Below are 13061 nucleotides of genomic sequence, written 5' to 3'. Positions count from 1 at the left end.
GATATGCACAATCATCAAGACAAAACCCAATTAAAAAACAGTTCAAGAGACTAAAACAGGAACTTCACAGAATGAAAGCTAAATGGCTAACACAAAGGAAAATGTGCTTTTTTCCTAACTTAATTATCAATTAGGTAATTTTCAAATCAAAACCAGTGATACGGGACGCCTGGATGGCTCAGCAGTTGGGCGCCGCCCTTCGGTTCAGGTCAAGATCCCGGGATCCGAGATCAAATCCCACATGGGGCTCCCTGCAGGGAGCCTGCTTCTCCCTCTGCCTGTGTCTCTGCCTCTTTCAGTCTGTGTCTCTCATGGATAAATAAATAAATCTTAAAAAAAAAACAATGATACATTCAACCTAAAAGACTAGTACAGAAAGTCGTAGATGATGTGGAACAACTGGAATCCACATACATTACAGGTAGCAGTATAAATTGTTGTATTTTGGAAAAATATTTTGAGGCAGAAGTTGAACCGATGCTTACCCAACAATTCCACTTACAAGATTTTATCTAACAAATTACGGGTCCATAGGTACACCAAAAGATATGCTCAAGGAAGTTCAAACCAGTATTCTTTGTTATTAGCCAAAAACTTTAAATAACCCAAGTGTTCTTTAGAAGAAGAAATTGTGTTATACTTATTTACTAAGATATTAGTAATGACAATGACAACACACTATGACAACAAACTATACTCACGTATCATCACGGATCCCTCAGTGGAGAACAAAAGCCAATCACTAACGAAGATAAACTGTGTGATCTGACTTATATAAAGTTGTTTTTTTTTTTTTAAAGGAGGTAGGAGGGGGGCAAAATCCATATTGTGAAAAGAATAGTAGCTACCTTTAGGAGAAGGTGGTGATTTTAAGGGATCATAAGGTGACTTCTGAGGAATTGGACCTTTGTGCTTAATACATGAAACCACACATTCATGATGAGTGCATTCTTCTGTACTACAAACTTCAATTAAAAATATGTTTAAAAGTTGACTGTAGGGACACCTGGGTGGCTCAGTGCTTGAGTGTCTGTCTGCCTTTGGCTCAGGGCATGATCCCAGAGTCCCAGGATTGAGTCCCACATCGGGCTTCCTGCACGGAGCCTGCTTCTCTCTCTCTGCCCCTCTCTCTCTCCCTCTCTCTCTCTCTATATATATCTCATGAATAAATATCTCTCTCTCTCTATATATATATATATCTCATGAATAAATAAAATCTTTAAATAAAAAAATAAAAGTTAACTGTAGAGACACCTGGGTGGCTCAGTGGTTGAGCAGACATCTGTCTCCGGCTCAGGGCATGATCCCGGGGTCCTAGGATCAAGTCTTACATCGGGCTCCCCACCGGGAGTCATCTTCTCCTTCTGCCTGTGGGTCGCCCCCCCCCCCGCACCGTGTGTCTCTCATGAATAAATAAAATAATATTAAAAATAGTCGATTGTAAATGCCCACTACGTAAGAAACAACAGGAAAGCAAAACACAGGAGACCAACTTTCCTGGGCATTCCAATTTCAAGTGTCTCACCTAGCCAGAAAGCTAACATAGACCTTGCCTTTGGCAGCTCATCTGAAAGGAACTGACGATGAAGATGCTCTAGTTTTAGGTAGCGGACCAGAGTAGATACGAGACCTAGAAATCACAACAGAGATGATCACTCAAGAATAAGAGATGATCACCTGTGAGCACTATATCTGACAAAGACAGATAAGACAGGCTGTACAAAACAGCCATAACCTCAAAAGCTTATAGAACAGCTATGAAAAGTTTAGTTGAGCCCTTAGTAATATTGAAGGACTGGAGTCCTCCTAACATCAGTATCTTGAGGATAATCGGGACTTTCTGGACAGACTATAGGCTGATCAATGATGCCCCGAAGCAAGAGAGTAAAATCCCATGGCACAGTTCATAAAGCACTTACACGAATCATTTTTTGATTAAGCAGCTACACTGCTCCTGGCACCATATACTATCTCATTCAATCCTCACAACAAAACCTCAAAAAACTAAACCAGTCCTGACCCATTACCAAAAAAAAAAAAAAAAAGCAACTCTTTTTTTTTAAAGATTTTATTTATTTATTCACGAGAGACCTAGAGAGAGAGGCAGAGACATAGAGGGAGAAGCAGGCTCCATGCAGGGAGCCAGATGCGGGACTCCATCCCGGGAATCCAGGATCACGCCTTGAGCCGAAGGCAGACGTGCCTAACACTGAGCCACCCAGGCATCCCCAAATCACTTTCTCTTACAGAATTTCCAGTGCTGTTCAAAATTAGTATCACTAAATATAGGATTCTCCAATCTCATGGAACTCCTGGTTTTCGGGGGGCACCTAAAGCAATTCAATATGAGTTCACAGCACTTCATAGTGCAAGTTGGAAAGCATTATGTTAGAGATGGTGATAGAGTTCAACTATATGTCTAGTACTATACAAAGGAAAAATGTATAATCTGACTACCAATTCTAACTCAGTTCTTATAAATTTTAAGTTTCAAACCAATGTCAAAATACTTAGATATTAGAACCACTCCCCAAATAGAAGACTAATTTTTTTTTTAAGATTCTATTTATTCATGAGAGAGAGAGAGAGAGAGAGAGGCAGAGACACAGGAGAGGGAGAAGCATGCTCCATGCAGGAAGCCTGATGTGGGACTCAGTCCCAGGACTCTGGGACCATGCCCTGATCAGAAAGCAGATGCTCAACTGCTGAGCCACCCAGGCATCCCAACAGAAGACTAATTTGATTCTGAATAAATGATCCAAAGCTTTGAACAAACTAGCAAAAACCAAGGGATTCAGCTGCCCACTACTCCATAAACCTTACTTTTATAATTGTATCATCTCAAATAGATAAGATATGCTTTTCCAAATATGCATTTTAGAAAACTTTAACCCAAATATGATCAATGTAAATAATGTTGTTTTTTCATTTTTTTAAAAAAGATTTTATATATTTGTGAGTGTGTGTGAGAGAGAGAATGAATGGGGGGAGGGGCAGGGGGAGAAGCTGACTCCTTGCAGAGCAGGGAGCCCAAAGCTGAACTTGATCCCAGGCCCCTGGTATCATGACCAGGACAAGAGGGCAGACACCTAACCAACTGAGCAACCCAGGGGCCCCAATATTACACTTTTACAGAATAGCCGAAACTACATACTTCAGATTTCCTTAAACTCCTAAACACTATTTAGGTAGAGGGGAATAGTTTCAGCTTATAGTGGCTTCAAACTTTCCAAAAATTTTCTAACATTTGAACTTTACTTCCATGTCTGTTTTATTTACTACAATTTTGTTGAACACAACAAGAGGAAATCAGAGGCTAAGTAGTACTGCCAGAAAAAAAAAAAAAAAAAAAACAATTAGCAACCTTGAAAACTATCAAAGCTGTTTTATATAAAAGCAGTCCACAGATACTATTTCTCCTATTTCTCTGCAGAAACATAAAACTTATGTAACAAATTATATAAAATGTTTTCATCTATCTAGGGAAGAATCTTAACCAGAAGGGAAAGATTTTTCCTAATTTCCTTTACTTATTTCTAGACTATCTAGATATTTTTGTCCTAAGGCCTACACTGGCACCACTAATCCAAAATGAAAAATACATGCTAGAATGGGCCTCTACGGGTCTATATTTCCTATAAATGTATGTTTCCTACTCTGCTCTTGCACTGACAACCTACAGTAATAAACAATAGGCCAAATAGCTGAAAACTTAGGAGTACTACATGTTTTCCCAATAACCAGAAGAATCAAAATTCTAACGTACTTCAAATAAGTAATTTAAGCCAACGGTTTGAAATCAACCCAGTATGTACAAAACAACTGTCACTAGCCTCGTCTCTCAACCTCACCCAAAGTCAGGTGTTTCACATCAGTGGATTCTCCAGCTAATTTATGTTTACCTGGGTGTGATCAGAACGCAAGTTTTTGAGAATGCTGAGTTACTGCTGCATATATCTACTGCTGTTCTGCAATACAGTGACACTATTCCAAACTCTCAAGGTGTCCAGTATCTGCTTTTTTCGCCAGACTGTCAGCTCTTATCTTGACAGCATACCTCCCCGCCCCTCTAAATTTACTATTTTTAATTTTTTTTTTTTTTTTTATTAATGACAGTCACAGAGAGAGAGAGAGAGAGAGAGAGGCAGAGACATAGGCAGAGGGAGAAGCAGGCTCCACGCACCGGGAGCCCAATGTGGGATTCGATCCCGGGTTTCCAGGATCGCGCCCTGGGCCAAAGGCAGGCGCCAAACCGCTGCGCCACCCAGGGATCCCCTAAATTTACTATTTTTAATCAGGGAAGAAGAGGCAAGTAAGCAATTAAGAATTAGAAAACCAAATAAAATAGAATGCTGAGATAATTTGAAATGCTCTCCTGACATGAAAACGTATGATCTAGTATATCAGCTTTTATGATACCAATCTCAGTGGTTCAGGACCCACTTATTTCCTGTTCTTGATTGATTAGGGGAAGAAAGACACACCAGGTGAGGAGAGCAAACAAAAATGGTTAAGAAAAAAATGTTTTTGAAACATTTAGATTTTAATTCAAATCTTGGTTTTGTCACTTTCAAGCTGTGACCTTGAGGATGTTACTTAAGTGTCTCTGCCCCTAAAATGGAGGTATTTATTCTGTAGGGCAGATGGGAGAATAGAGAGAGGTATGGAAAATGCCTGGGGGCAGCAGAATACTCACACACGTGCACACACTCAGATATTCAAGCATAATTATGTAAAGATAAACCCTGAATCGTAACCACTTTTTAAAATTAAGTTAATCTGATTTTTAGATTACCTAAAACAAACACTGTCATCCTTTGCAAATATCCCACAACCCAAACTTGCCTTTAGTCATCTCTCCGCTATTAAGTATCCTCAAAAAAATATTTTTGTGACCTTTAAAAAAAAGTTCTGATTAAAACATACATATTAGTTGAATTTCTTGCAGAACCACACATTATTAGCATTAGCAAGAACTCTCTAAACAGTTGTCAGAATAATATACTTCAAATATTTGCTATTTTAGTATTTTAAGTTACAAGTATTTCTTTTTTTTTAAGATTTTTATTTATTTAATTCATGAGAGAGACAGAGGCAGAGAGAGAGAGAGAGGCAGAGACACAAGCAGAGGGAGAAGCAGGCTCCATGCAGGGAGCCCAATGTGGGACTTCAGGATCATACCCTGGGCTGAAGGCGGTGCTAAACCACAGAGCTACCTGGGCGTCCCCAAGTTACAAGTCTTTTAGTCAGTTCCTCATTCCATACTGCTAATACCTCTAAAGAAAAAATCCATATTCAATAAATCATCCTATGTAATATTTCACCCAGTTATCACTCTCCAAACACCTATGTCCGAGTAACATTAATTAGTACTCTCATTAAAAAACATTGCATAAATCTAACACAAAGATATCGAATATGAGCCGTAACTAGAGACATGAGCAGCTATATGAGAAAAGCACTCTCTTTTCTTATAAAGTTGAACATTCAGCCATAAATGTTATAGTGCGTTAGCTATAAAACATACTATTTTTAAAGTTTCTATAATCTAAATCTGACAAAGAATAGCAAACTAAATGTTTCATTATTCACATGCTAGATACTATTAGAGCTTCCTTCTACTGCAAAAAATTAAGACTCAACTCACTGTCAAATAAAAGGGTGCAAGAGGAAAGAAACCAATACAAATAGAGCATAGAAACCCTAAGCCAAATACTTTACACATATTATCTCATGAAAGCCCCCATACGGTCTTGTGAATCAAGTATTATTATCGCATTTTAAAAATGCTACCAGTGAGGTTCAAAGGAGTAAAAGCATCTTGCTCAAAAATCTCTCCAATTCCAATGTTCACATTGTCTCAAAAATGCAGACCACATTTCAATATACTTAAATTTGCCAATAAACACTTCCCCCTTTCTCAAAATCCTAACAAAAATTTTACGAATAATAAATAAGAGTGGAATAAGTTAGTTCCACACATGCCAATATGGAAAGACCACAACACAAATAAACAAGTGAAAAGAGAGTAAAGAAAAATGAGGCTAATGATCCATCTGCTTAACAAAAATAAATAGAAAATTATATATGGGTATACAGATAAGTGCTTTTCTGAACAGAATCCACTGAAAGAGTTTTAAAGGTTGTTTTGGGTTTGTTTGTTTGTTTGTTTGTTTTGGGGCTAATGATCCATCTGCTTAACAAAAATAAATAGAAAATTATATATGGGTATACAGATAAGTGCTTTTCTGAACAGAATCCACTGAAAGAGTTTTAAAGGTTGTTTTGGGTTTGTTTGTTTGTTTGTTGTTTTACCAAAAACCATTACACCCAAGTCTCAAGTCTAGAAGCCTATAGCAGCTGCTTAACCAGTAACAAGTAAACTAAGCAGTCTATGTTGTCTTATCAGTAAGAAATCAAACCAGGTCATAATGGCATAAGTTTACCTGGAAAGACCAAAGTTCAGATTTTCTGGGGTAATGAAAACATTTTGCGAAATACTAGCACACACACATTTATATATACACACTTTATCATACATATAATAGAATGTTTTGTATGCTAACCCAAAACTTTTTGCATCAGATTTACAGATGTTACCAACTTAAGTCTCCAATCCTAATTTAATGAAATGTTCTTTTTTAAATAGAAGCCGCTCTTACAGAAAAACAGAAATGCCATTAGACACTTCAACTAAAAATAAGCATCACATTTTTCTAAGTAAATCACAATTAAAAATATCTCCAAATAAGTACAAAGTATTGCAAATAAAACTTTAAGACATTATTTGTTCACTCAATAAATACATGCACTACAGGGGATCCCTGGGTGGCTCAGTGGTTTAGCGCCTGCCTTTGGCCTGGGCATGATCCTGGAGTCCCGGGATCAAGTCCCGCATCGGGCTCCCTGCATGGAGCCTGCCTGTGTTTCTGCCTCTCTCTCTCTCTCTCTCTCTCTCTCATTAATAAATGATAAAAATAAAATTAGAAAAAAAAAAAAAAAACATGCACTACACAGTATGTGCCAAGCACTACGGGATTAGGAGGTAAGCAAAACAGCCCCTACCGCTTGCAAATCCAGTATGAAATGGGAAGGATAAAAGCCCATATATATTAATCACAAAATGGTATCACATATTATAATTGTTGAACTCATTTAGTGAGTCCAAACTCTGATCACTCTAACATTTAATTTTAATCACTGTATTATACACCTGAAGTTAATATTACACTGTATGTTAACTAAAATTTAAATAAAAACTTTTAAAAATATAAATAAATAAACTTTAGAAAAGTCAAGGCAACCTGGAGTAGTGGTTAGATTTGAATCTAACCAACACCTCCAAAGTTAGTCACTGAATTTGAATCTAGGCTCCACTATTTAATGGGTATCTGAACTTTTTTTTTTAAGATTTTAATTATATATGGTATCTGAATTTTTTTTTTTTTAAGAATTTTAATTATTTATTCGAGAGAGACATGGAGAGAGAGGCAGAGATACAGTCAGAGGTTTTCCCTGCAGGAAACCCGTTGTGGTTGGAGAGTGATAACCCAAGGGGACAGCAATTTAAGACAAGCTTTGATGAGGGCAAGAAGCCATGAGATCATGTATATATTGCACCCAATGAAGGCTCAATAACAGGCAATTATTATTAAATACATGTTATTGTACATAATGGGTCTAAATTCACTTGTAAACAAATATTTACTGAACCCAAACTATGTGTTATGCTTTGGTAATCAATGGTGAACAATCAAAGACCATCTCTAGCAGAAGAAATAAGCTTTAATCAAACACCACATAAATACTGAATTTAAATTGTGACGAATTATGACCAAAAAATAGTGCTGTGAGAAAATACAGCAGGAAATCCCAGTCTAGACAATCAGGGATATGAGCAAGTGACCCTCACACTGAGATTTAAGGTAGGGGTGGGAACAGGCAGAGTAGGAGGCTTTCCAGGTAGCAAGAACATATTCCTGAGGCAGGAAAAAAAATTAACAGATCAAGGAACTAAACAGTCAATGTGGAAAGAGCAAGTAACTGAGGAGGAAAGAACACATCAGAATGGAGTGGTAGGCAGGAACTATATAGCACATAGGGCCCCATGGCTGAGTTATGTAAGTCTAAGATCAGTGCAGAACTATTGGTAGTTAAATAAAGGATAACATCTGATTAAAATTTCACAGGGACTGACCCAGGAATGTATGTTGGAGGGAAGGCAGTGAGGTGGGAGACTCATCAGCAAGCTACTATGGTTTCTAGGCAAGAGGCAATGGCAACTTAGTGGAATCTGGAGTCAATCCTCCATCTTACAAGTACCTACTTAATGTATTAAATATTCAGAGCAATTTTTGGTCTTTAGGACATCACTCTCACAAATCTGAAACCCAAGCTTTTGTTTATGTACATTGTATCTACTGATATTTGCTTTATTAAAAACTAAAACTGAGGTATCTTAAAAAACATTCATTTAAAAATAACAATAAACCTGGGACGCTTGGGTGGCCCAGCAGTTAAGCATCTGCCTTCGGCTTAGGGCGTGATCCTGAAGGCCAGGGATCGAGTCCCACCATTGGGCTCCCTGTGTGGAGCCTGCTTCTCCCTCTGTTTACATCTCTGCCTCTCTCATGAATAAATAAATAAAATCTTTTAAAAAGAAATAAATAAAAAATAACAATAAACTCATTACATATTAATATAAATAACATTCTTATGAAAAGTAACTATATTTCTCCAGTGTGAAAAGTAGCACTGTTTTAATTTTTTGCTAATCACTTTAGTTTCATAAAGAAACTAATATCCCATCACATCTTACAGCTTCTAAGAAAGTGTGCTGCTGATTTTTTGGAGAATTAGAGTGAAAAATACAACAGAATTATTGTGAAAATAGTTTTGATCTCGTGGTCCTCCTAGAAAGGGCTTGAGGACTCCCAGACCACACTGAGTCATGTAATCACAATGAGATGCACTACACAGTAACTAGGATGGGCAATAATCAAAGACAGACAATAACAAGTGTTCCGGGGAATGTAGAGTAATTGGAATCCTCATGCACTCCTGGTGGGAATATAAAATGGTGTAGTCACTTTGGAAAATAGTTTGGCAGTTCCTCAAAAAGTTAAACATAGACTACCACATGACCTACCATTTCCATTCATAGGTACACACTCAAGAAATACAAAGACATGTCTATACAAAAACTTTTGGGTTATTCACAGAGACATTATTCAGGCTGGTCGAAAAGAAACAACCCAAATGATTAACAACCCCTTAGCTGATGAATAAAGAATAAAATGCGATATATTCCCCTACAATGGAATACTATTCGGCAATAAAAGGGAAGAACTGATCCATGCTACAACAACACAGATGAACCTTGAAAATATTAACTGAAAGAAGCCAGTCACAGGTTTTCAAAATCTGTAAGTTATGCTTTCAGCATATTTCAAATCAATCCAACCACATTTTAAGTATTCAATAGTCAGATGTGGCTGGTAGTACCAAAGTGGACAGTACAGTTCTACACTCATCATAAAGTATGATGTTACATGATGTTTGTGGTAATGATCCTGACACACAGCAATTTCCCTTAACAAGAAAAGGCTCAAATCTATGCAATACTTGTTATGTCTAAGTATACGAATATTCTAAAAGTTTCAAATGATAAAAATGTTTTCTAAGACTAGAATATATGTTGCCTGAATATTTCAGAGAACTAGATTTCAAAATCTTTTACTATAACCTAGAGCACTACAAAATCCCGGAACAAGCTAATTAGACACGTTACCTGGAAGCTCCCTTCTGCTCTCTGCACTAATTTTAATGAATGAATGACAACAGAAAGCACTTTTCAGAATAAAAATTCAAATGTCATCAGAATAAGTTGCTTCGGAAAAGCTTTAATTTAACCAATTTACTTTGGTTACAGAAAAGTAAAATTAAAACTCCCACAGGCTTTAAAATTCTAATGTCACTCTCACACACACAATATATATATAAATCCTAACAGACAGTACCTCATAAAATAACTTAAATGTACTTTTCTATTTATAAAATATTGACTCTTTCCAATCCTTTACAATAAAATGCTGAAAGCAGGCATGAAGGTGGAGACCTGAATTAGCAATCCTAGAAAGAAGATCTAAGGGCTTCAAAAGCTAATATACCTAGCAGAGCTAAAATGAAAAAGACTGACACTATCAAATGCTAGCAGGGATGTGGAGCAACAGGAACTCCCAAGAACCTTTGGTAGAACCTTTGGTGGAATACCGAATAGTATTCCATTGTAGGGGAATATATCACATTTTACTCTTTATTCATCAGCTAAGGGGTTGTTAATCATTTGGGTTGTTTCTTTTCGACCAGCCTTTAAAAAAGAGCGATAGAAGCTCTTTTTAAAAAGACAGTTTCTCATAACTAAGCCTACAACTACGCTATCACCCAGTCATTCCACTTCTAAGAATTTTAACAGGAAAAACTCCCTCTGTCCAACAAAAAAAGTTTGTATGTTCACAGCAACCAACTGCAAGAAGCCCATGTGGCCCTCAGCAGAATGCATTAATTAATGGCATATTCACACAGTGGAAAACACAGCAATAAACAGGAATTACTGGCATATACAAGAATGCATCTCAAAAACATTACACTGAGTGAAAAGACCTTACCCAACAGAATATATACTATATAATCCCACTTATGTGAAGTTCTAGAACAGGCAAAAACTAATGGTGAAAAAAATCAAAACAGTGATGTATGGAGGGGAGTGATTGAACTGTAAAGTTCTACATCTTGATAAAACTTTGGATCATATAGGTGTATTTGTTGAAAACATTTAATGATACTTGCAACTTACTCTAAAATGCATTCAAAAAGTAAAAGGAAGTAATACATGATTAGTTGCGTGATAAAGCAAATAAAACAAAGCGTCAATTGTAGGTGACGAACTATGAATGTTCACTGTACCATTCTTTCAACTCTGCTAGATGTTAGAAAATATTAAAATGTTAAGAGAAATTTTTATACAATTGGGGACCCCCCCCCCACCCACACACACACACACACAAAAGGTGATTCAGTAGGTGGTAAAAGTTTCTCAGTTGATGGTACACTCTACTTACTGCTCTACTCTATTTACACCACTATTTCCTGCTCTACTCTACACCACCTTTCAGAACGATTATGTAAACCAATATCCCATTTACAGTTTATGAGAAAACTTACATGTACATTTCACATTGTTGTTCCCTCAAACTGTTCCCATTTTAGATCGTCAGAGGTCAACAACTATGCAAAATATTTTCAACAATAAGCTACAACAAATTTGTTGAATTCTTCAAGATTCTTAATTGAACAGCAAAGTTTGTACACCCGAACCCAATTTTAAGCAGTAAATTATCTGGCAATATTCTCCATTAACTCCAATTTTGTTCTCTTGCATTCGACTGCCACCGCTAATATCTGCAAAACGTGGCTACCATCCCTCTAAAATCAAACAAAAACCTTCCCGATGACTGGCACCCAAGGGATGATAAACACTAAAAAGAAAACCGCAAGTCATCAATGAAAGTCATCCACCTTTCTTCCTTAAGGCTAGTACTATTAAGATGTGGCTGAAAACGATTTCTACGCCATGGTTAATTTTTTTTTTTTTTTTGAAGATTAGAAGGTAGAAAAGATTTCAGCAATCAAAACGCAGAACTAAATGTACACGTGCTCCTCGCCCCAAAATCGACCTTAAGCTGCAAGCAGGTAAAACAATGGGCACCCACCCACCCTTTTTTTTTTTTTTTTTTTTTTTTTTTTTAACTCAGGAGACAAAACCGCAGAGGAGGCTACCGCGAACCCTCGCCCAGCCCGGCCTCCACCCCGCCCGGAGCGCGGCGGTGGTCCCTTTCCTTTGTGAGCAGCCGGAGGGAGGCGGCGGGGGGTGGGGGGCGGGGGCGGGGGCGGGGGCTGGTGGTCCGCGGACGCGGGAGCGGGGGGAGGGGGCGGCGTCGGCGCGTCCCACAGCAGGCCGCGGGGCCCCGCCACAAGCCTCTGCGGTGTCCCAAGGAGCACACCCGGCAACTTGGGTGTGATCTGATTCGGGGCGAGACCCGCGAGGCGGGCCGACAGCACCTCGGGGGACGGTCCCCTCCCAAAACCGTCTCCTCCCGCCGCGGGCGGAGGTCCCGCCGCCACCCCCCCCCGGGCCCGAGGCCAGGGCGGCCCTCACCTGCTGCACGGAGCTGTTCTCGGGCACGGCGAACTCCTCCTTCTCCTTCGGGGTCTTCACGGTGACTTTCATGATCTTGGGCTCCGCGGACGCAGCGGCCGCGGGGGCGCCTGCACCTTCGGCCGCGGCGGCGCCGTCCTGGGAGCTCGGAGGGCCGCCGCTTTCACCACTCTCGGCCATGGCGGCGGCGGCGGTGACTCAGGCGCGCAGGAGGGAGCGGGCGAGCGAGGGGGAGCCAGCAGACGGCAGAGCCGGCCGGCCCGGGCAGCGGAGAACGCGGGGCACGCCGCCTCAGTGACAACCGGTGCGGGGCCGCCCTGGCAGGCGAGGGGCCGCGGGGCTCGGCGCGGGCTCCGGCGCAGGCCCGGGCTGGGCGCTCGGCAGCCGCCGTGAGTTCAGACGCCGCTCGGTCGCAGCGACATCCGCAGCCGCCGCCGCTCTTCCTCCTCCCCGCCCCTCCCCCCACGTCCCTCGGCCGGCGCCGCGCAGGGCACGCCGGGTAAGTCGGCTGGCGGCGTCGCCGAGTCATGCCCGGCCAGCCCCGCTTCCAGCCCCGGCCGCCTTTCTTTCCCTGTCCCGCTCCATGGCCCAGAGGGTAGGCGCAGCCGGAGAGGAGAGCTAAAAGCAAAATGGGGCGGGAGGGATCAGTTCATTTCATTTCATCCCCTTGGCTAAAAAACAAATTAGCGTGTGCTGGGAAGCACGGTAACGGCGCGCGGTGATGACCTCACGCCTAGCGAAGTTACTAGAAAGGAGCTCGACCACTGGGCGACGCGGACGCGCCTGCGCGCTGTGGTTCGGCGGCGGCCCCCGCCCCCTGCGGACCCCGCGGCGGCCGTGCCCG

At 40.5% G+C, this 13061-nt stretch overlaps 1 protein-coding gene across 2 annotated transcripts in view; it reads right to left on the bottom strand.

The window, feature by feature from the left end:
* Window positions 1–12628, bottom strand: part of UBQLN1 (ubiquilin 1) — a 45234-nt gene extending 32606 nt beyond the window's left edge. The window contains exon 1 of one of the 2 annotated variants that reach the window (XM_077905539.1): window positions 12218–12628. In XM_077905539.1, coding sequence (XP_077761665.1) covers window positions 12218–12397 — 180 coding nt within the window. In that variant the 5' untranslated portion in view covers window positions 12398–12628. The remainder of the gene's footprint in view (window positions 1–12217) is intronic. The other variant, XM_077905536.1, reaches the window with a different exon arrangement.
* Between the last annotated feature and the right edge of the window lie 433 nt (window positions 12629–13061).

The sequence above is a fragment of the Canis aureus genome, chromosome 1 (assembly GCF_053574225.1).
Source record: "Canis aureus isolate CA01 chromosome 1, VMU_Caureus_v.1.0, whole genome shotgun sequence".
Taxonomy (NCBI): Eukaryota; Metazoa; Chordata; class Mammalia; order Carnivora; family Canidae; genus Canis; species Canis aureus.
This window is presented reverse-complemented; position numbering and strand designations above follow the sequence as displayed.